At 49.8% G+C, this 22,581-nt stretch overlaps 2 protein-coding genes across 3 annotated transcripts; both read right to left on the bottom strand.

The window, feature by feature from the left end:
• Positions 1-1,584: 1,584 nt before the first annotated feature.
• On the bottom strand, positions 1,585-5,846 carry nr4a1 (nuclear receptor subfamily 4, group A, member 1). 2 transcript variants are annotated; one of them, XM_003963466.3, is made up of 7 exons: positions 5,737-5,846; positions 4,418-5,216; positions 4,216-4,345; positions 3,962-4,125; positions 3,683-3,885; positions 2,876-3,054; positions 1,585-2,521 (listed from the first exon to the last, which is right to left on the bottom strand). In XM_003963466.3, exons 2-7 carry the CDS (start codon positions 5,204-5,206, stop codon positions 2,265-2,267), a joined length of 1,722 nt encoding a protein of 573 aa, XP_003963515.1. In that variant the 5' UTR covers positions 5,207-5,216; positions 5,737-5,846; the 3' UTR covers positions 1,585-2,264. The 2 variants fall into 2 exon arrangements, with proteins under 2 accessions (XP_003963515.1, XP_011601016.1); XM_011602714.2 differs by having other exon boundaries at positions 3,683-3,915; positions 4,016-4,125.
• A 9,862-nt stretch (positions 5,847-15,708) lies between these two features.
• Positions 15,709-22,229, bottom strand: tamalin (trafficking regulator and scaffold protein tamalin). The gene is made up of 8 exons (XM_029833536.1): positions 21,718-22,229; positions 20,182-20,234; positions 19,820-19,874; positions 18,614-18,716; positions 17,778-17,871; positions 17,106-17,172; positions 16,613-16,679; positions 15,709-16,532 (listed from the first exon to the last, which is right to left on the bottom strand). The coding sequence occupies exons 1-8, from the start codon at positions 21,907-21,909 to the stop codon at positions 16,045-16,047; spliced, it is 1,119 nt and encodes a 372-aa protein (XP_029689396.1). The 5' UTR covers positions 21,910-22,229; the 3' UTR covers positions 15,709-16,044.
• Positions 22,230-22,581: the final 352 nt, after the last annotated feature.

Below are 22,581 nucleotides of genomic sequence, written 5' to 3'. Positions count from 1 at the left end.
AAACTTAATCCTTGATTTATCTCTTGCAATTGCTTCCACTGGGCATGAAATGTATTTTAATGTGGCCAGTAGGAGTAAACTCAGCAAGGGGGCACCGGCCAGTGGTCCGTGTCATTATCTACGTGACATTATTGATTTCATGGTCTGACTATTTTAGTTGGGCTATAATTGGAGGTGTCCGTATGGACTCTGTGCTGCTCTGTCACCATCTTTAAGAACGAGATATGACCCCTGGTCATGTGGTCTATATGATGACACCCCCCTCACGTGCACTGTCAACGACATGCAGAGAACATTAGAGGTCATTGGGGTCATTTGAAATCCGCACCACTGTTCATGTGTTAGCCACATTTGTAGGAGGCAGATGTACAGTGACGAGGCGTCATCCATGTTTACGGCCATATAGAAACATGAAACATGACCCCTTCCCCGGTGACTGGGGAAGGGGTCATATGTCAAACTAATATGGATCTGATCAAGAATGTGTCACTGTCGATATAACAAAACGCAACTGCTAATAAATTAGCCGAAGCAGGTTCGGAACATCATCATCGCTGAGCTGTGATGATGACCGATTCGGGATTCGGGTTTCTTTGCGGCTGTCTCAACACCTTCACGCCATATAATCAGGTTGTCCTGGAAACAACTTTGAAACCAGCACCGTGTAATGGTTGTACCAGTAAAACCAAAGCCTGTCTGCTGATCATGGTCTCCAAAGGGAACCTTCTCATCCTCCCTTTAAGGAATAGTTTGTGCTCTGCAACTGGCCTCTAACGCTGCTGTAACTCTGTCTGAGGCGCGTGACCACCTGTTATCAGCAGCATTCTGTTTATTTCCTCCATTAAAGGTGCCCTGACCCTCCTCAGTTTCCACTAAAGCAGGACTGGAAGATCGCAACCCTCCTGCCAGTCTCACCAACCCCTGCGCCACCTCGCATGCACCACATTCCCAGAGGGTATTGTTGCAAAAGCCTCGTCTTCCAGCTGGGAGACAGACAGAGAATTTTAGAACTGGCAGATCAGGGGAAGCTTGAGAGCAGTGAATTTCTGCCTCGGATGAGTTAAGTTACGCTGTATCGCAAAACTCAGGCCAAAACCTTCGACCTTTAATTAACTGAATAACGACGACCACGACAGGTTTTGAAACATCCTAATCTGTGAATGTAGGAACACAGGATGAGCTATTCTTCTGCTAAAACCTGCCTATTATCCTGCTGCTCCATTCATGCTGACTTAGCCTGATTTCCATCCCCGTGCACTCAACAGGTGCACAAGTAATCCATAACCGAGCGTGTGATTTACTCTGGGCTGTAAAAGGTGCGCGTTCATGTTTAGACACACATGTACGCGAGAGTGTGGCACTATGCAATGATGAAGTAGTCTGGGTTACTTGAGACCAGACTGGCAATTCCACCAGCTTCTAAAAAAAGACCGGAACATTACTGGGAGGGAGTTGAGCGGAGCTGGAAGCCAGAAGAAGGTACACTTGACTTGGGTTGGTGCAGCACAGCAACAGCGGCCTGCTGCCGTGAACGTCTCCACATCCGTCGGGGGTGAGAAAAGATGTCAAAGGAAGGCTGGAAAATGCTGTTTGAGATTTCCATTTTATTACTGGCTGCAGGACAATACAACCTCTATTGTATGTAAAAATAATTTCCCCCCAATGTGGATACATGGTTCATGCAGCAAAATGTTTTACATACATTCCCAGGGAGAGACGGCACTGATACACGGTGTTAGCTGCAGATGACATCTCCGTTTACCACCGTCGCCTCCTCCAGGCGGTGCAATGAGTCAAAGATTTGGGTTTTGTCTGAGCGGCAAAACTGACAATGAAGCACTCACAAAGAGAAAAATAATGCTGGCAAAACTGTCTCAACGTCAATAACCCACTTGTGTCCACGACCCGCTTGACATGATGACGCGGGTCTGGCTGGTTTCTACTTTTGTAGCTCCGTCTAGAAAAGTGCAACTCTCGTTGGCTGGGACGCTTAAATGCTTCTGTTCATGGCGCCTGGAGTTTATGTAAACACGGCGTCACCTTTTGGTCCATGAGCTGGCCTGTTCAGTTGTCTGCAGAGTATAAAATCGCCTTTGTGACGGCGCCACACAGGTCGCTGCTGCGCGTTTCATACTTTAGGGCTCGCTGTGGAGCACGACGATCCCGCGGGATTCCATCTTCTTTGTCATCTGGCAGTTTCCGATTATTGCTACCTGATCAGTCTTCGGCTCTCCTCCGGTAGCAACTCACTCCCACCTCCCGTCTCAGAACGGGAGAGTGTCCATGAATATTTTGTCCACGATCGGAGGAGGGGGAACTATGTCTTCCAGTTTTAGGTAAAAGATGCGTTGGAGGCCTTGGGTGCACAGAGTCCTCAGCTCGGGCAGCTTCCCCAGAAGTCGGGACAAATAATTGGGACGCAACGATTCGGAGCCGCAGCCCGAAACGTGGTCTTTGAGGCAGGCGATGAGCTGGTTCTGCATGTCCTCCACTCGCCCCGGCTCCTTCAGACCGTGCCGGTCTGCACCAGAAATAAACGTGTATTAGATTGACTTGCTTATTGGACTGTTTTTACGCTCTTTGCATGCATCTCAAGTGTTGGTAGTGCTCCTATGTCTGCTTTGTCTCCAGAGGTGCATTGTGGGTATGTTTAGGCTGTTTAGATTTAATAGGCCTGCGCCACCTCTGCACCTCTGTAAATCAGGTTGTGTGACATTCAGTCACAAACCAATGGTGTCAGTCTTGTGTTACATAACTGCCACATTATCCAGACCCATAAAAAGGCAACGACAAAACAATGTGAACTGAACTCCAGCGCCTCCTTTTCTCAGAGAAGGGGCCTGGAAAAGCATCAAGAGGTGGCTGAAGCTCTCACCTGTGATTAGGACCAGCGCCGTCAAGCAGGAGAAGGAGGAAACGTCAAGCTTCATCCGATGGAGGGCCTGGGAAAACTCCAGGATGGAGTCGATCCAGTCCCCGAAGCCTCGGACACACTGCGTTCTGTGAAGCACGGTGCCGTTGCAGAAGATGAGCTTCTCCGTGTCGGGATTGGAGCTAAAAAAAACAAATAAATGATAATCAGGCAACATAAATATTTTGTGGCAAATTTGATCAAATTGTTCGCCCGGTTTCATGGTCCAAAGCTTCCACTAGTTTCCATCTGTGTTTGCATTTAAGTCGCCGGAAGTTGGGCACGTTGTCAAAGTAATTGATCCGCGCTGTGGCACTTTGTCGGGAATGATCCTCCACTTTAGGAGAATCATCACTCCGTCGGTATTTTCTAACGGTATTATTGGTGTTTGTGTCATTAACACATAGCAACTCCCCATTTAGTCGTTTATTGTGTAATGTCCTTCCTCGTTAAATTTATTGTGCGCCTAAATGCTGTTGTGCTATTTACAGAACGTGGCAGTTACACCCGTCCACGGGTGGGGGGATGGGGGGGGGGGCGTCAAGTCACAGAGTTCAGCGGGGGTGGAAAGTTAGCTCTTATCATAGTAAATAATAAAGCAATAAAAAAAACTTTTTCCGGTGAAATGTCACGATCGACAGCTGAGCTCTGAGTGTGTGGGCGGCTGGTTTAGGCGGTATTGTTGCTCGTTGCTATGGCAAAGTCCATGGACACATGATGCACATCCGACCACAACGGAGGAAGAGGAGGTGACTCCTAGGCAGCACCTACCGATACGCAAGCCGGAGGATGAAGAGTTCCACAAAGGCTGATTCCAGCAGCAGTTCCTGGTCCTCGGGGCAGAAGTCGGGGAAACCAGGGATGCTCTTCGCCCACTTCCTGATCACCTCCATGGAGACGGTGAGTAAGTCGTAAAACTGCTTGATGTCGCTCGCCTCTTCCTTCTGGTTGGAACTGACTTCTGTCTCCATGTACTGGAGGTGGGGAGAGCAGAGGTGGTCACGCTGATGAAGAAGGGAGCGTTAGGAGCAGCAAAGGATGGGTGCTTACTTTGGAGTAATCCATTTTCGCGATGCTGGGGTTTGAGTCGATGTGCGCCCTCACCAGGGACGCGATCATGCTGACGGGAGACACGGAGGTCGTCACCTCCTGGACGGCTTTAGGTTTGGACGGCAGGCGGCCTCTCCGTCCTTTCAAGCTGTCTGTTCTCACCACTGTGGAGACGATGGCAGCGGATGTTACTTTGGGTTCAACCTTACGGGCTCGATGTGGGCCAGCGTTGAGCCGGGCTTTCGTAAGCTTACCTTCCCTCACCATGCCGACAGCGAGACACTTCTGGAAACGGCAGAACTGGCATCGATTCCGCCTTCTTTTGTCTACAGGGCAGTCCTTGTTTGCCAGGCAAACATACTTGGAATTTTTCTGGACCGTGCGCTGCGAAATAAACATAAGAGGGAATCAGAAACACATCTCCACAGCAGGTGTGCGCAAAGGAGATTCTGTTACCTTGAAGAATCCTTTGCAGCCCTCGCAGGTTCGTACTCCGTAGTGTTGACAGGAGGCGTTGTCGCCACACACGGCACAGCAGCTCTCGGTCCCACTGGGACTTTTTAACTTGGGTGATAAGCTTCCGTCCATCTGCTCGGTGCTTTCGACGCCAAGTTGGTGCTCCATCACCGCAGCGGGAAAGTTCACGGAAGGCTGGTGTCCGAGAGACAAACTGAAAGGATCCTGTTCTGATAGGTGTGATTGACCCAAGAGAGCCATGTCCTCCACAGACGCTGAGCCAAAAGTGAAGAAAGAAGGCGCGTGTGGCACTGAGGCCTCCTCTGTGGCCCAGTAACCTGGACTGGGTGAGTAAAGCCCGAACACCGAGTCCCAGTTGGACCCCTGCTGGCTCTGGAAGGCAGGTGTTGAAGGAGATGAGGCTGATTTGGGGCTGCCAAAATAGTCAGACCCTGTGGGGGACATGGATTCATCCGGGTAGCTCAGGGAGAACATTCCAGGGTAGCAGCCATAAACCTGGAGGTCATCCAGCATGAAAGCGGCCTCCTGGACGGACGACGTGCTGATGTGGGCAGGAGCGGTGGTAAACTGACATGAATATGCATCAAGGTCTGCTGTCTGAGAGCCCACAAGTGAGTGGAGGCTTGGCAGGGAGGGAGCAGAGATGTGGTCCTGAGGGCTGCTCATATTGACAGACAACCTGGAGATAAAGTCTGTGCTTTGGAGATCAGAGCCGCTGAGATTGACCTCGCAGGGCTGGGATCCGGGCTGGGGGTGTATACAAGTCATGGCTGCGAGACTGAAAGAAGACAGTCCAAAACATTGTCAGACAATGATAACAAGATAAACAAGCAGGTGAGATCTGTAGACGTGGACCTTCCCCGCTGTGGTCCTCCAGCCGGTGCTCCAGTGTTTATCCATGTCCGCCTCATATGTTTGTTTATTTCCATCAATTGTTTTATGCATTCGTGTTTGTTCCCTTGAATAAATGTTATTATCTGTGTCAGTGTCTTTGAATCCATCCCATTTCATCTCCTGCCAGCTCACCTGGCTTTGTGCCTCAGTGTTGCAAGAACCGACATTTTCTATTTACCATTTCTGTTGTCTGTATTTCGTGCTAAAGTAAAGCTAAAAAAAAAAAGAAAAGTGAAGTAGTCCGTGTGGTTTTGTTTATGTACGTTTTCCAGTACCCACACTAACTTCCTGCTGCACTTTAGTTTCTCGAAGTTTATTCTAACTTTTTTTTTTTCATTAAATGTCTACATTCTGCTTTCCTGTCAGCGCGCGCATCGTAGGTGCAAAGATATCAAACGTCTCACCTGTTCAAAGGCCTTTTAAAGAGTCTTCATTGAGCAAAAGCATCGGTCACGATCAGCGCGTCCCGGCCGAGGAGCAGAGTCCTCCCGCAAACCCCGCGACGCTGCTTTTATACCGGCCGTCCTGCCCATGACGTCAGAGAAGGGTTTCCATACAAGGCTGCCGGTGGGCGGGGAGATTTCCACGCGGCGGCCAATCCGGGCGCGCGCTTGCTCGAGAATACGTGTGATGACGCACTCCGGGATTCCGTTGACGCGCGTAGAGCGAAGAACCGCAGCGTTGTGTTCAGACACTCACGCACACGCAGCGAAATTTGAACAAGTTGAGGCCGAAATTTCGAGTTGTTGTTCTTCTTTAGGAGGCAGAAGCCCGGGCACGAGCCATGTCCAGTCTTTTTTTTTCTTTTAAATCGCTTTATTGAATGAGGTAAAAAAAAAAGAAACAACGTTCTGTCTAAGATGACAAAAAAGGCAATTTAGTGTTACTGTCATTCTCATTATTACTCATTTTATTATAAGTTGTTATAACAGTAATCGTTGTAGCATCAGTTAGGCTGAGCAAAGGAAATCAAGTTGATTCTTCTAATTACTTCTAACTAATCCTAATAAAGAGACTCGACTGGGTGTGTTTAAGTTGTGCATAATTGAACATCTCAAACACACGAACCTGTGAGATGAGTTTATCTGACACCAGCGTGACTGCGCTGGGAAAATAGTAGTAATAATAAAAGCTTGTGTGGCTTTAGTAGTGTGGTTCTCACGTTTGTCGACTCGTTCTTGGCCCTCAGCTCTTTCTTTAATCACGAGTCAGCAGTTTCAGGCTCTAGTGGAAACTCGTCAGCCTCTCGTTGAGGTTGAGGTTTTCTTTTTCTATGAACGACACCTGGGCTGTCAGAGTCTGGGCCTCCCCGCGAGGTTGCTCGCGCTTCGACGGTGGAGGAAATGAGGCCCCTTGGGTGCAACTGCACACGCACGGTGCATGCTTGTTATGTATTGTAATCTGTGCAAAGCCAGAGCTCCGCCCACCACCTGTTGCCCCTCCATGGGGCTATTTTTGAGCCGAGAAAATGTTTGTCATTGTGGAGAAATCCTACCGTTCCCATCACTAAAAACAAGTCTTCTGTTTTTTTTGTTTCCTGGGGAGATTTTCCCGGCTTAACATCTCACTTTAAACCCGAGGGGCCGCAGCCCCGCGGGGAATCCGTGAGGGAGCTCAGCACCAGAGGCCACAGAGACCGGGCAGTGTTCTATCGGAGAGGCCGACCTTCAGCTGCAACTGTTGGAGCCGGAAAAAAAGGGCCACAGCTGTTGAAATCAGTTGGGTTCTAGATCCCTGGTGCTTTGCATACAGATGTAGACACGAGGCAGCAGTGACGTCAGTTTTGCATTTGCTCCTCCAGAGGATCCCGGTGTTTATGTAATAACTACTCGGTTGTCTTTAACTATCTGTTTTGCAAACGCGGAAGCGCCCGTGATTGGCCAAACAAAGCTTAGGGTTCGATTCCCAAGACTTCCGCGGGATTCCAGCGGCACCATGCGAACCGCCTGTTTCACGCTTGACGCGACGTCAGCACAGGTGCTTCAGGCTCCGCCCACCGTTCCCTCCAGAATGGTTAAGGTTAAGATTAAGATTAAGATGCACTTTATTCATCCCCGTAGGGAAATTGAATTGTAGTAGCAGCCTATACAAAGTATAGAAACAGAATAAATAAATACAAATGAGATTAGAACGTTATAAGCATATATACAGCATATATTATAAGCATATATACATATACATCCTTAGCTTTAATGCCTGCACCCCAGCACACTGCAGCATAGAAGATGGTGCTAGCCATGACAGACTGGTAGAACATGTGGAGCCTCCTGCTGCAAACACTGAAGGACCTGAGTCTCCTGAGGAACTAGAGTCTGCTCATGGCCTTCTTGTAGACAGCATCGGTGTTTGTGGACCACTCCAGTTTATTGTCCAGCTGAACACCCAGGAACCTGTAAAATGGGACTATTTCCACATCTTTCCCACTAATGCAGACTGGGGAGGGAGGGGACTTGCTTTTACTGAAGTCCACCACCATCTCCTTCGTCTTGGTCACGTTGAGCTGCAGAAGGTTCTCCCTGCTCCACCTGACAAAACTCTCCACAAGGTCCCTGTATTCATCCTCCTGTCCACTCTCCACACATCCGACTATGACCGTGTCATCCGAGTACTTCTGGAGGTGACATGTCTCAGAGTGGTACTGGAAGTCGGCTGTGTAGGTGGTGAACAGAAAGGGGGAGAGCACAGTTCCTTGGGGAGCCCCTGTGTTGCTCATCAGGGGGTCGCACACACAGCTCCGCAGTCTCACAACCTGTGGTCGACCTGTCAGGTAGTCCTGGATCCAAGAAACAAGGGGAGCATCCATCTGCATGTTCTCCAACTTCGCCCTCAGCAGTCTTGGCTTGATGGTGTTGAAGGCAGAAGAGAAGTCAAAGAACATGACCCACACTGTGGTGTTTAGTCTGTCCAAGGAGGAGTAAGCCCTCTGCAGCAGGTATATCACCGCGTCATCAACCCCCACCTTGGGCTGATAGGGTCCTGAAAGGGGCTCACCAGAGGTCTGAGGTGGGTCAGCACCAGCCGCTCCATGACCTTCATAATGTGGGAGGTCAGTGCTATTGGCCTGTAGTCACTCGGTGCCACAGGATGGGTCTTCTTCGGCACCGGGACCAGGCAGGATGTCTTCCAAAGCACTGGGATCCTCTGAAGATGAAGGCTCTGGTGGAACAGGTGCTGCGGTATTCCATGGGGTTGATGGGTTTATGGGCTGTGCAGGGTGTGGGGTCTTTGGATCCCTGCAACCAGATATGAACTTATCCTCATGTGCGTGTGGGAATCTGCATTTCCCCTCTTCTTCTTTTGTATTCGCACTTACATATTCAACGTTTAAACGTAACACAGAGAGGGATTTAATTTCAAATAACGCTGTAATCAGAGAGATTCTTCAATGGTTTAATTAAGTGCAAACGCGATTCCTGCGCGTTGCAGACGCAACCACCCGAAACCAACACCTCTCCTCCAGTTCATAAAAAAACCTTCATTTATCCATCAACTCAGGATGAGCGAAGGCAACCCCCGCAAAACCAGCCACTTTCATGTCATGAAATTTATCCAGAGAAACGGCTGTTTCCGTGACGAAAGCGTGTCTCCACCACTGGGCACCTCTTCCCTTTTTTATTTGAACATACGTGTCAGGCGGTGTATATCATGCCAAGCAAGCTCACATACCCACTGTCCTTATCGGGTTGCACTGTCCTTATCGGGTTCCACTTTCCAGTTGCGCATCTAAAGATCATACAGGTGTTTAGCTACATCAAACCCTGTCTGAATTTTACAGGTACGCGGACTGAGATTTGCTCTTTAACAGCCTCTCTCGAAGCACTTCCCCTTCCTCTATACATTGTGTACATTGCAGGGCTGATGCCCACACGACCATTTATCCCCTCCTAGGACGATCTGAACGTTCCCAGCAAAAGTTGTTGCGGCAACTTTTGCTGACGAAGCCTTTTTGTCCTCGCGCCAATGCTGCCTCTAGTGGCGGAAAACGGAAGTGCACGGTGGAAGTCGCGCCCTGGAACGTTCATCAGCTCATCTGATCCACAAAAGAATTGGACAGGAAGGCAAGTAGAAAAGGCTGGATAATACAACAGTGTTTCTCTTTTTACCACCCTGGATTTTATATTGTAGCATATATTATATTATATTGTACTACACATGAAAGTGTGCACGTGTTCAAGTATTAGTAAGAGTCTTCTCTCTTAGAAGTTGCTTCTTTCATTTAGTTTTCTTTTTCCAGGGCTCAGACTGTGCAGCAGCTGCTTTAATTTTATTTGATTGTATGTAAGTGATCCTTTAACAGCAATATTTGAACGTTCTCCAGCAACAGGAGGCCAGATCCCCAAAGAAATTAGATCACATGTGAGTACAAATCAGCTGGTAATCCGGGAAGGTGGACAGCTCCAAATTTAGCAGCTATTAATGACTTAATGAAGCAAACCAGCGTGTGTTGGCTTTCAGGCCGGGGATGAATGTCAAATGAAGGATTGTGAGAATCTGTTGAAGATAATTTGCAGGCTACCAAAGTGACCGCGTGCCTCCAGGGACAGTCGCCATGGCTTTATTTGTCTATGTTGCAAATAAATAAGTAAATATCTAAATAACAGTGTAATATTGCAGGAATAGGAGAGAGTTGCTGCATGTGGATCGAGGGGGGAAAAAATTAAATGTCATTAATGGTGGTGAAACTGCTAGAATCAATTTCAGAGTTTTGTATAATGATATTAAAAGTAATTTTAATGACCCCGAGTTCAAACGCTGAAATCTGGAACTGGTACACATAGCTGTCATCCCTGTGTTGATTTTCTGGAGCAGAATTGGTCACATTAAAACAGATCCAACATGTCCAGGACCGGACACGGTGGCAACACTTCTCAGCATTTCCGATTTGTCGACAGAAGTTGAGCCTCACTCATGACCCCGATGACCTCCAACACACACGGGCTGGTTAACAACAAAAGTTTGATGTGACACGGATTTAAATCAATTCTTTTGGCACTTGTATGAGGTAAACAATCATATCGGTCGTGCTTTTAGATCTAGAGCAATCAGTCACGTGAAAGGTTTATATTTTCTAAATGATAAGGTAATTTAACCCACCAGCCGCTAGAGGGCAGCGTCCGCACACAAGTCGCTGTTAAATTATTCATGGTTAATAATCACAGATTTCGCTTTGTTCCTCTTTTCCCTAAACTGGTCGGTCAGATTCAAGGGTCTGGTCTCCAGTGACCACATTAGGGACAGTTTGTTACGGATGTCGAAGGTCGCTGTACCTCAACAAAGACACTTTTTTCTACATTTATTCTCCTCCGGTGAAAAACTCTTCATTTCCTTAATTCTCCCAGTAGAAAAACATACTGAAAACAATGAATTTTCGTTTTATAAGGGCTACAAAAAAGCAAGTGGAGTCTGAAACGGGCTGTAATTAATAATAAAGTGACTCATGAAATCCGCTCTGTGCTTTCACTTTTGTTCCGGCCTCCATTAAAGCGACGGTGCTGCCACCAGAGTCCAGTTAGAATAATGAGCTCCACGCTTGTCTTTGCCACTCTGGAGGACAAAATCTTCGCTGTCATCCATTTGTAGGTCAGAAGAATGCCCTTCCCACACTCACATTCCGGCCTCGATGACTGCCCCCCACCACCACACACACACACACACACACACGCACACACACACACACACACATTCGATTATTGACTGGCTGTGAAAGGAAGAGATTAGACAGATTTCTCATAGCTGCTACTGGAGAGTAATGAGACAGATCCATCAGACAGCATCGGGCCCAGAGGAGGTGGCGACCACCACCAGGAAGTCCCTGGAACCAGCCTCCCCTTTCAGCCCTGCGAGGCCTCGCTGCTGCTGTTGTTTTGGTTCCTCTCCCGGTCTGGGACGGTGGCCATCATTGACTCATGCACACTGGCTCTACGCTGCCTTTGGCTCCCTTTTATCTCAAACTTCTTCTTTTTTTTGGAAAAAAAAACGGAATTTCCTCTTCTTTTTCCAGGTACAGTGCACAAACGGAATAGTGGTGTTATTGTTCCCAAGTTTCCTGGACCTGATCAAGGTCAGAAGCTGGCAGTAAAGCTCAGCAACGGGGACTTTAAGAGTTCAGGGTTGCTTTAAGATCCACAAAAGAGGGTTCCTTCAGCAATCCTGAAGCATGGATGGACTAAAGGAACCTGCTGAGGGTGGAAGGAGTTTTCCAGGAATACAACAAATTCCCCGTCACTGTCGAGACCGAGAATCTGGTGTGTTTCAGTCATCCTGAGCTCTGGAAGAGACGCGAGATCCAAGAACCCACAAAGAGGCCTGACGAAAGCGCACTTGGGTTCAGATACACGAAAACTCTCCTCAAGTTCGTCATTCCTGTTACTTTTGTCCCCAGAAACCCAATCATCTAAAAATGGTGTGTGTGTGTGTGTGTGTGTGTGTGTGTGTGTGTGTGTGTGTGTGTGGGCATCTCTCCAGATGACTCACTCATCTGTTCTTGGATGGAGGTTAAGAGACCGCGCACGGTGAGACTCAGCAGAATATTTGAAACGTTCCTAAACCCGCAGCTCCATCCTGTTGACATCTGATTATTAAACGGCTGTTCGGAGCCAGAAGGAAGCCAGGAAAAAAACCTGCCATTTCCGTTTAATGTTCAATACGCTCAGTCAGGAGGATACAAAGACAATGGGTGAAACCAGAGTCAGTCCGTCGGTCTCCGATTAAAATGTCCGTCTCAAAGGTCTGAGCGGACAGTTTCAGGAGATTCAGAAAGCTGATTGTCTGTGATAAATGTCGTCCTCCTGTCAAACTGCAGCTAATTCCAGCCGCCGTGTTCTTGGAAGCTGTTACGGTACCTCGGAGGACACCGTCCTCTGTTTTCCTGGAGCCCACTCGGGGAAAGAAAAAAATAAAAAGAGTCAACATCCTCCCGAGTCTTGGACAAACATCAGGGCTGACAACATTCCCGAGCTTTGGGGAATGTCGGGTCTCATCTGGCACCGAGGTGGGACGGAGCGGCCGTGCTCATCCTGACCCTAAATGATCGGAACAAACTGATCCCTGCCACTTCCTGTCTGCAGACAGGAAGAAGTTCCAGCCGCCATTTTCCGTCCTCCCGGCAGAACGAGGCCCCTGTGCAGGTCTGGCTCTCCGCACCCTAGATTCTGTTACGGGATTGAATTTATAAACGTAAACGGGGTTTGATCGATACATGTAACCACAGTTTCCCAGCTGTGAGTTTGGGAGAAAAGCCCGCGTGACCAAATGTTCTCCGCCGGCGCTTCCTGTCATTGTCTTCCAGGACTTTCTCCGGGGTTTGTGTGCGAACCCTCGCAGCTGTCGGAGGATTTGTGTGGCAGCTAGTTTTTACAGTGTATCTGACGGCGCTATTTTGGGCTATTCTGGGCCCCGCCGATGCTACACTTGAGTAATCCGTTGGAAAACCTGCCTGCCAGCACAATAGAGCGCAACATGCTCGTTGAGGGTGTGTGGGGGTGTGTGAGGGTGTGTGGGGGTGTGTGAGGGTGTGTGGGGGTGTGTGAGGGAGCGTGGGGGTGGACACAACCGCAGCAGGTGGCCCCTTATCTGAAGTCATGTTCTCAAACATCATAAAGCCATTATGGCAAACCCGACCGAGCGTTTAATCTCTGAGGAATTTCCCGCAGCGTTTGCGGGCTAACGCACGCTCCCCGCGCGCCGGCGACGGCTGGAAAGCCTTCCATCGGGAACCTGCAACAGATTAGGGCACATCCGTGGGTGATCCGCCAGATTCATTCCAGAGCTGTTGGATCCTCGGTGCTTTTGTAAGCGGGACAAGGAAAACAAACAGACGAGGAGCCGGGGCCAGACACACGTGCGTCGCATTAGCTGTGTGATGCACAACTACAGGATGTTTCACTCCCATGGAACACATGAAAACAGCATAAAATAAGTGATGGTTTACTCTCTGGAGCCTCGTCTGGGCTGAGATTAGCCGCACGCAGCTGCTGCGTCTCCTGGCTCGGCCCGAAAGCTTCATGTTCGGCTGAAATCTGAGAGAGGGCATTTATGAGGGGTCTCATGTTGGAGCAGGACATTACCAGGTTGCTACGGCAACTGAACACGGTCATCTCCTTTACAGTTTTCATGCCGAAACCCCGTATCAGTTGGCAAACAGTGACCATAGTGATGCTGAGGGCGCCGACTGGCTCGCCTTTACCTCCTCCTGGCGTATTAAGGCAAACATCAATGAAATGTCTTTATTCTGAGCTCAGTGCTGTGGTTCGGGGGTGTTGTGGAGCGCGGCAGGATCCTCGATTTGCACCTGGAAACCTGGAGACCACGCAGCTGTCGTCAGGTCCCTCGTTGACCGCCGCCGCCTGAAATTGTTGCGAGAAAACAGCCTTTTCCAACTGAGAAACCTCCAAAAATTAAAAAATAATGGCCAGAAAGCTTCATCCACGTCACATCACCAAACTGCGATATGAAAAATTCAATGAGCCGCTTTGACTGTAGGCTTTTTTCTAACGGGAGATGTTTCTGTGGATCGAAATGTTGCGTCTGTCGATGGGCTTCAGCTCTAAACTGAGAAGCTGTGAGCTCTTCCTGAGCTCAGGCTGATCAAAGGGCCATAAATCCTGATCAAAGCTGAAAGGAAAAGTTTGTGCAAGATGGGCCAAACTGACTTTTCTTTTATCTCTACATTCAGTTTCCGGCGACTCGGGTTCCTTACGTCGCAGTCGTGACGCCCGTCTTTCATGACACCCAGACTTCCTCTTCTGCGTGCCAGCTTATCTCACGCGCCGTTTGTTTCTTGCGAAAGTCTGAAATTTGTGGGTTTTCTTTCCTTTTCTGTTCATGTTTTGAGCTCAAAGTCGTGGCCGCTTCCTTATTTTTAACCAATAGGAGCATCTGCGCTCGTCCATTAATTAAACCTGCGGGGGAAGCGGATCATCAGAGGCTGTGACACACGTCACGCGTGTGATGGACGACGCCATCTGAAGGGTTTCACCAAGACCGCGCCTTCCTGTTTCCTCGTGTAAACTCGCTCCTGATTTGAGACCGATGGTGCCAAATGTATCATGTTCAATGTCCCGCGACACGCTGGAGCCGTCAGGTGACATCATCGAAGGTCAGATGCTGCAGTCGTGGTCATGCCACTTCCTCCAATTGTATGAAAATGAAGCTCGTAAAAAGAAGCCACACTCGGGCCTGGTGATGTCGATAGAGACGAAGAGGGACGGGGGAGGAGTGGAGGGGGAGTTCCTGCTCGAGGGCTCGTCCGTCCAGAAGGTTCAGAACTTCGTCTGGTGTCAGCTGGTCCGGTTTTTATGCCGTGAAGCAGCTCGTGTGGGTTGAACACGCAGGAATGGACTCTTTCTGGTCAAACTAATGCTTTTCACATAGTGTCATGGCGACCTTTGTGGGCTTCCGACTGAGGGCACATTTAAAGTCCACTTAAATCTGATTTATGATGTTGACTTTTAATAAAAAGGCTGGAGACAGACGCGGCGTGTGTGCGGTTCGGGCTCAAACAAGCTGCTGCGGACAGATAAAATTCAGCCCTCGGTCGGCGTCAAGGCCAGCGTTTCACCAAAGGTTTGGAACAGTCTTCCCCAGCGACCGCCTCCCCCTCGCCCCCCCCCGACTCCGGTAAACGGCCCCTCTTAACGCTAAACAGTCTCGCGTCGTTATCGGCTCATTATTCCTTCACCACATTCGCACAAGAACAATGTTTCAGATTTGCATAACGACCCCTCACGTCATCCTTTCCACCCCCCCTCCCCCCCACCCCTGAATGCTCGTCATTAACGTTGTCACAGAGGGCCGCGGCGAGGGCCCGGCTCCAACACAGGAGCGTCCGCCATCATCGATGCTCCTGCGTGTGAATGAGCAGCCAGAGGACAAAAGCTGCCGAGCTATTGGAGAGTGACCGCCACGACCTCACAGGTCAGCCGGGGAGCAGGACTGAAAAGACCTAACAACCCCCGCCCAAACACACACACAAACACACACTTGCAGGAGCTTTAGGGGCAACTGAAGCCATCCTGGGAATACGGCAGCACCGATGAAGGAACGGAGCTGAAAGGCTGTTTGGAATGTTCGGGTCACGCTGCACATTCCTCACTTTTCTCCCAACAATCAGCGGTGTCATTACGTCCACAACGGCCTCCATTCTGGACACGTCCCGCCGCAGAATCGGGCCCGCCGACCAAAACCGCTAACCTGGTTTAGAGCCGTGGAAGCACAAAGCCTCGATGCATTTAGGAACATCACATGCAGCAGGAAACGCCCCCGCCGAGGAAGCTACGCAACACACGCGCACGAGCTAATTTAAACTCTGCAGCTGCAATTAGCGCCGACAGTTGTGGGAACAAAATGTTTCTGGCACCAAACAAATAAAATAAAAAGCGGGTTATAAATGAAATTTATTTTTTTATTCATTATTTTTTCTGGAAAGATGACTTAGGCGGGTAAAAATAGAATCCGTCTCAGGCCAAGGCGACAAACCGATCACTTATCAGCAGTCAAAAGAAAAGTGAGTGCATGCGGTTCAACCTCTGTACACAAACTGACAATCAAAAAAATAAATAAATAACTTAAAAAACCCCCCCAAACAATCAAAACCAGGATATGTACAGCCAGGACCTGCAGCCCAATGGTGCCCCTGTGGTCCTCCTCTCTTCAGTCTGTTGCTGCTGGTTATTTTTTAAACGGTCTTTGGTTGTTTGTGACCAGTAACACAGTCACAGTTTGCTCTCCTCCTCCTCCATCGGCTGGTTCAACCCGGGGATGAATTTAAGGAGGCGCCTGCGGAAGCTCTTCGGTTTGGGCTTCCTCTGCAGCGAGTTGAACCCCCCCGCCTTCTCCCCCGGCCCCGACGCGGAGGCGGGCCCCCTCACGTAGCTGCGCGTGCTGGCGCTGCGGGTCAGCTGCGTCTTGGCCGTGGCGAAGAGCTCGCTGGCCGGCCGGAGACGCAGCGACCTCAGCGGCTGCTTTTTCCGGTCGGCAGCGGCGCTCTCGGAGCCGGCGCTGCCGTCCGGCTGGTACAGGCACGTCTGGTAGAGGGGGTCGTCCTCGGTGGCCGTGCTGAGGATGCTGGCGCTGCTGCCGGTGCTGGTGCTGCCCGTGCTGCGCAGGGCTCTCTGGGCGGCGGGGCTGGGGGTGCCGAGGCTTCCGTACAGGCCGGCGGATTCCAGGGACTCGTACATGGCAGCGTCGCTCATCACGATCCCTACAGGTGAAAACAACTTAACTTACAGAGGTTCTACACCCCCCCCCCCCCTCGTCTTCAGCCACTTGCATGAAACCCACCATGGACGAGTCGCTGCTCCTGCACCATCAGTGAGCGATATTCATCCCATTTCTCATGAAGCGTTTGCTGAAAAAGAGAGGAAAAACCAGGATTGATCTAATGGAAAACATACATTTGCTCTCAGGTGACATCAAACGAGGTGCATTGGCTGTGTGTGCATCCACGCCATCTCTCAAGAAAGAATCATTCCACCCACATTTTGATGGGAAGCGCTTTAATCTTTTAAATGCTGGATTTAGTCGCTGGGCGGACATATGTTTTAGCGGCTCTCACGCACTAAATGCACTGATGCGGGACAGCTGCTGTAATCTCGGGGTAATGTGCGCTCGCTCGGGCCTGAGAATGTCTGCAGCAGCCGGCCGGCGTTTTGGTAGAAGCTGCTTACGCAACAGGTGCTGCTGCGGCTGTAGAGACAGGTGGGGGGGGGGGGGCCCTGTGCAGAGGCCCGGCGTGTAACGTGTGTGTAGACGGGGGTGGACACGCCATCGTTACCTTCAGGTACGACAGCCGGGCCTCCAGCTCCGCTTTCCTGATGGAGTCGCTGTAGACCGTCTCCAGCCTGAGAGGGTAAAAACCAGGATGAACACAGGAAGTACGGCAGTAATAACAGAAAACAGGGGCGCGACCATATGAAAGGCTCCTTTCATAAGGCAGCGGTGGGAAACCATTTTGGTCGCTTTAGTCTGAGAACCTTTGAACCACATGACCCAGTTGTAGAGCCCGTTTAGTGCTTAAACACTTTAAACAGACTGAAACTGCGTCTAATGTGACGACGCCGGTCCGTAAATCTGCTTGGATGTGGTTCACCTCGCCCATATTCGCAGCAGCTCCAAAGGCTCGTGGACTCGTCTCGCTAATTGCCTTATTTGAATCGACATGGTGAGAATGTGGAAGTGGTAGTTGTGGTAGTTCACGTTAAAACTCCCACTCGGCCCTTAAACTCAAGCTCTTTGCGGCGCGCAGAACATTTCCATTCCCGCCCCATAAACCTTTTGGGCCTAATTGGTCGACTGTGTCAATAAAACAACACAGTCTTGTGGAAATGTTGCATAATTTGACATTTTTTTTTTTTTTTTTACTAAAGCAGAAAAACCTTCAGTTAAAACCTATTAAAGCCCATTTTTTTGGGGGGGGGAACAGATGGTTTGGGTGAGTCGTTCCTACCTGACGGTGTTGCCACAGGCCCTGATGAGTTGGACGATCTCCTTGTGCCGGAATCCATCCACCAGGTTCTCGTTCACGCTCGCGATGGTGTCCCCTGCGCATGCACACACACACACACACACACACACACACACACACACAGACAGACACAGAGAGACGACACGTGTGTTAAAGACCAGTTCCCCGAACACTTCGGGCCTCGGTTATCTGCCAGGCCTTTGCTTAATTTCAAACGCGACACATGTGCGGCACAAATGTGGAGGAATCTGCGTGTGCACTCGTGGCAAACGTGCACGTGGCTGACCGCAGTCACCTCACTGGAAGCTTTTTTTTTGAAAAAGATGTGGAACCATTCTAAAACTCTTTAAGTGCGTTCAGGTTTGGGTTGTTTGCAGGGTTGGACGCGTGAAGCCTGCAGCCGCGGCGTGAAGTCATGCGTGACCGCGGCCTTTGTGAGGCTCCGACACAAAAGCCCATTTTCGGGCCGGCTCAGAAAACACCTCAAGACTGTCGGACGCGATGAGGTCATCGCCTGAGCAGCGGGAGGCGGCGAACAATGGACCCAGCGTGTGAGGAATGTAGGAAGTGAAACTGAAGTGACGTTTAGACGGGGAGGGGGGGGGCAGAGACGCCGAGCCCAAGGTTGATGCTCCTTCCTGCAGTTTAATGTGTTTCTGATAAGAATCGAGCAGAAAAATGACCTGCGTCGACCCCCTTTGACAGGGGAACAAGGAGGCACCGTCATATCTGAGCTTCCCCAAACAGACACTTCCGTCACTTCCTCTCAGTTCTCGGAAATATTTTCCAGATTATTACAGACTTGGTTGAGAACTCACCGACTTTAAGCCCTGCCTGCTGGGCCGGGCTGTCGTCGTGCACCTTGCACACGAACGTGCACATCTCCACTGAGTTTTGGTCTGGGTGGTGCAGGCCGTAGGTCTGGAAGGAGCAGAAGAGTCGCGTGAGAGGTGATATTAGGACACGCGGGCCCATAATCTGTTATCATAATCTGCTGCGTGGAAACACACACGTGCAAACAAATATTCCGGTCCAAAACCCGTCGCCACGGCAACCGCGTGGGTGAAAATCAGGCGATGTTGACTGACATTAGTCATATGAGCCCAGTCAACAGTGTTATCTGACAGCGCATTTGCGTGCGCTTCCTAGTTTCTGTTAACGCGGTTTCTTTGGGCAACAGATAAACTTCCTCTTGTCACCACCACCATCAGTCAACGTGCGGCCGGTCGGGGATCGAGTGGCGCTCAAGACAAACAGGGCGAGACACTGGTACAAGCATCGCGTGCCGGCCGCCAGCCTTCCCATCTGCTCGCGTAAGCGAAAGCGCGCAACTGTCGATGGCTCTCGTGATAATGTTTAACGGCTCTAAAGCTGCTGGTTCACTGTGCCCAGAGATGAAAGATAAACATGCAAACACTGTCTGAAGAGCAAATATCACATTTACATGCTGGATGGGGGCGGGGAGCGAAACCACCAGCTAACGCGAGACAGCGGGTCCCGTCGCTCTGTGTCCGACAGCAAAGCCGGACCTCATCTTCTCGCTTCCTCTTGGCCACAGGCGGGCAGGAAGGGTGGGAACCGCCACCCAAGCCAGGAATAGAACAATATGTCTTGACACAGAACCCCGATTCTAAGAATGTTTGCGGCTGTCACAGCAAATGAACCCAACACTTTGAGCCATTTGAGCGAGACGGGTGAGGCAGCACTCCGGGGCGAGTGAATCCAAGGTCAAGGGGGCGGTTTTCTGGGCGAGTGTGTGTATTAAGTGTGTGAGCAAACCGCAGTGCTCAAAATAAATGCTGGGAAGGAGGAACAAAATACAACTATTTCCATGTCCTCCGGAGTCATGGGATCGACATCAAGGGGTGAGTGGAGCTGAAGCGCGACCTTTCGCCCCCTCCGGCAGACGTTCGGATTAGGAAACTTTGAGGATGAAAACGCGGATGTTTCGGTCGTTTAGGCGCCGTCGGCAGGCGGAGATGCAGCAGATTAAAGCGGCCCTCTTAAATAAAGAGTTTTCCTACCTGGATCTCGAACCCAAACGCCTCCTCGTCCGTCTTCTGCAGAACCACAACCTTTCTGAGAAGGCAAAGAAAAAGACAGTTTTGACATTTCTCCATCTTCTAAACTCTGCGAAGGAAATTCAAATAATCACTTCTAGAAAGATCAGATTAAGCTGTAAAGTTCTGACGCAACAGGCGGCGTCAGTGAACGACGAAAAAGGGAAGTGGGTTAACGCAGACAGGTGGTAAAGAACTATTTTAAAGTTCACAGAACAGGAAGGGGGGCTCTGCAGCCCTGGTGATGTTTTGTTTAAACGTGGGGTTTTTTTTAAATAATAAAACAGTTTCATTGGTTTCCAGCGGATGACGGGGGGGACGCGTACCTTTGTGGTTCCGGTGACTGAGTGAGGGGTTTCCATTTCTGCAGGCCTCCTCCCTGTCAGGAGGAAACGAAACACAAAAACACGTCAGTGAGGTTAACGCCACATTACTCAGGAGGATCCCCCCCCCCCCCCCCCACACCTGCACCACACGTCATCGACCGGTCCAGCAGGTCCCTGACGCCGCACGTGCGCCGTGTGTTCAAGCCGCCGGGGCTATTTTAACAAGAAATTAACCAGAAATGCGAGTCTGGCTGCTACTTCTCCCTCCAAAATATAAAAATAACAGCCTGCCTGCAGGCAGAGAGACGTGGTCCTTCTGAACTAACTGGACCAGCAGGGGCAGCCCCACTGCAAAAACAAATATGATACAACCGAGAGAACCAGGGCGGGATACCTGCCACAATGATGGCATTGAGTGGACGCCGGCAGTGGGCCGGGACCGGGCCCTACCTGGCTGTGTACATAAGGAAGGCAGCTGTCCAGAGGGGTCCACTAAATCACATACAATCAGCCCCGGGCCGGTCCCAGTGTTCGGCCATGAAAGGCCCGCTTTGTCTCTCCGGGTCGTAAAATGTTGCTTTCTTTATGTCCCAACACTTACAGAATTGTCCCACTCAATGAGAGCGTTTATTCCCAGATACCCACGGGGAGTCGGGGGCGACTGCACAGGGACGGCTGTGCACAATGCCCCGTTGTGACCCTCCGCGGTGGTTCTCCGCACGCTCGCGAGCGTGTGCGCACGCCGCTGCACGAGCCCGCGGTCACTTTTTGATTTAGACACAGACTTTGAGTGAAGTGACGCAGATGGAGAAACAGGGAGATGCATCATTTGACCAAGGTTACACAACTGGCTGGCGCCTGTCTGGACCACGATGGACCCTTTCCTGGAGTTCTGGGCCTCTTCTTCCATTATCCAATTAATCAATCCATCCAAATATGCTGCTGTTAGGTTAAAAGGGCTTGAGCCGTTCGGCCAAAAGTGTCCCAGTCGGACACAATATGAAGATTAAGTGTTTGTTATAAATGCCTGTGATTCACGGACATGAATCATTTTAGTTTTAGCTCAGCGGATGTTTTACTTGGATAAATAAACAACTGCGGTTCCCTCTCCCAGTGTAATTAGTACAAATTCAGTCTTGAAAACAATGTTTTGTGAGTTTGGAACGTTTTTTCTTTTAAAAGTCTTGCTTACAGCATCTAGGTTTTGTCTTTTACAGCTTTTGATCCCGGGATGCGACAACATGGACCAGACTCAGAGTCTGGGTGGTCCACTTTTGTCCCTGGATGTGAGGACGTCTGGTCTCAGCCTCCAGCACCAGACCTCATCGGACGTTTAAAACCACAGCAGAAGGAGTCTAAATTCCATTAAAATCAACAATGATAGTAGTCACTATGGGTGGGAGCCATTATTCTGGAGGAAATGTGTATATTTTAACTTCACAACGGCTGAAATATGCGCGTCAGGACACATCTGGAGTCTCATTAAGGGACAAACTCTCACAATAAAGCGAGCTAAATTCCAAAGTGACTTCTTACCTTCTTAATGTTTCTGGGCAGAGTCCCGCCAGAATAAGCCAAAGTTCTGTAGCTGTAAACTTCGGAGCAGCTGCTCTGGAAGTCGGCGGTCCTGCAGCTGTCTGACTTTGACGAGGGGAAATAAATGTCCTGACACGCGGGTCCGGTCTCCGGCCCGCTGGAGTTGACCTTCTTCAGCCTCCTGAACGTCATGTCCAGCCCGTAAACGAGCGCAGAACTCGGAAGTAGAAATGCCAGCTGATAAAAGCGTCCTTAACCGAAAGCAGCGCTGAAAGATGCTGACGAAGCCTCAACGTGGAGGTAAGCAACAATGTGACGCTCCGGGGCGTTTCATCCGAAACAACAGGCTGGGGGCGGGGCCTGTCGCCAAGGGGACCAATGAGCGGCCACGAAGACGGTGACGTTAGTCCTCAATGATGCGTTTACTTGTAACTCGGATTTCTGGCGTCAGCATGATGAATGTTATTTGTGGTACGTTAGTTACTGTGATATCTCTATCTTTTAAAAACTTTCCTACGGTGTTGTCCGCAAATAAATCCATTCCTGCTTAATTCTTCATGAAACTGCGATAACATTGGACATAAGTGATTCTTTAATTCTTTGATTCTGTAATTTTAACTTCGGCGAATCCAAGTTCTGCATTTTCAATTAGGCTACGTAAACTCAACATTTCTCTGTCTGTAGAACAGTTGTTTGACCAAGCGAGAGGTCAATTACAGTTGAATCAAACGTTTTATGTCCTCTTTCTCTGTCCTGACGGTTGGAGCGTCTCTGTGACGCACATATAGAGACTGACAATAGATGATTCTTCATACAGATACATGGGCTAAAGAAGGACCATTTGTGTCTGCTCATACAAGCAGT

Source organism: Takifugu rubripes, chromosome 3, assembly GCF_901000725.2.
Source record: "Takifugu rubripes chromosome 3, fTakRub1.2, whole genome shotgun sequence".
Taxonomy (NCBI): Eukaryota; Metazoa; Chordata; class Actinopteri; order Tetraodontiformes; family Tetraodontidae; genus Takifugu; species Takifugu rubripes.
This window is presented reverse-complemented; position numbering and strand designations above follow the sequence as displayed.

Bases quoted from the DNA above. Each gene is read 5' to 3' on its own strand.
- tamalin (XM_029833536.1), bottom strand. From the start codon at position 21,909: ATGACGTTCAGGAGGCTGAAGAAGGTCAACTCCAGCGGGCCGGAGACC. The intron at 17,173-17,777 runs GTAGGAACGACT...TTACCCTCTCAG, and splicing joins GCCTGTGGCAACACCGTCAG to GCTGGAGACGGTCTACAGCG. The intron at 16,680-17,105 runs GTAACGATGGCG...TCTCTTTTTCAG, and splicing joins CCCGGCTGTCGTACCTGAAG to CAAACGCTTCATGAGAAATG.
- nr4a1 (XM_003963466.3), bottom strand. From the start codon at position 5,206: ATGACTTGTATACACCCCCAGCCCGGATCCCAGCCCTGCGAGGTCAAT. The intron at 3,886-3,961 runs GTAAGCACCCAT...CCCCACCTCCAG, and splicing joins CGAAAATGGATTACTCCAAA to TACATGGAGACAGAAGTCAG. The intron at 2,522-2,875 runs GTGAGAGCTTCA...TTTCTGGTGCAG, and splicing joins GGCGCTGGTCCTAATCACAG to ACCGGCACGGTCTGAAGGAG.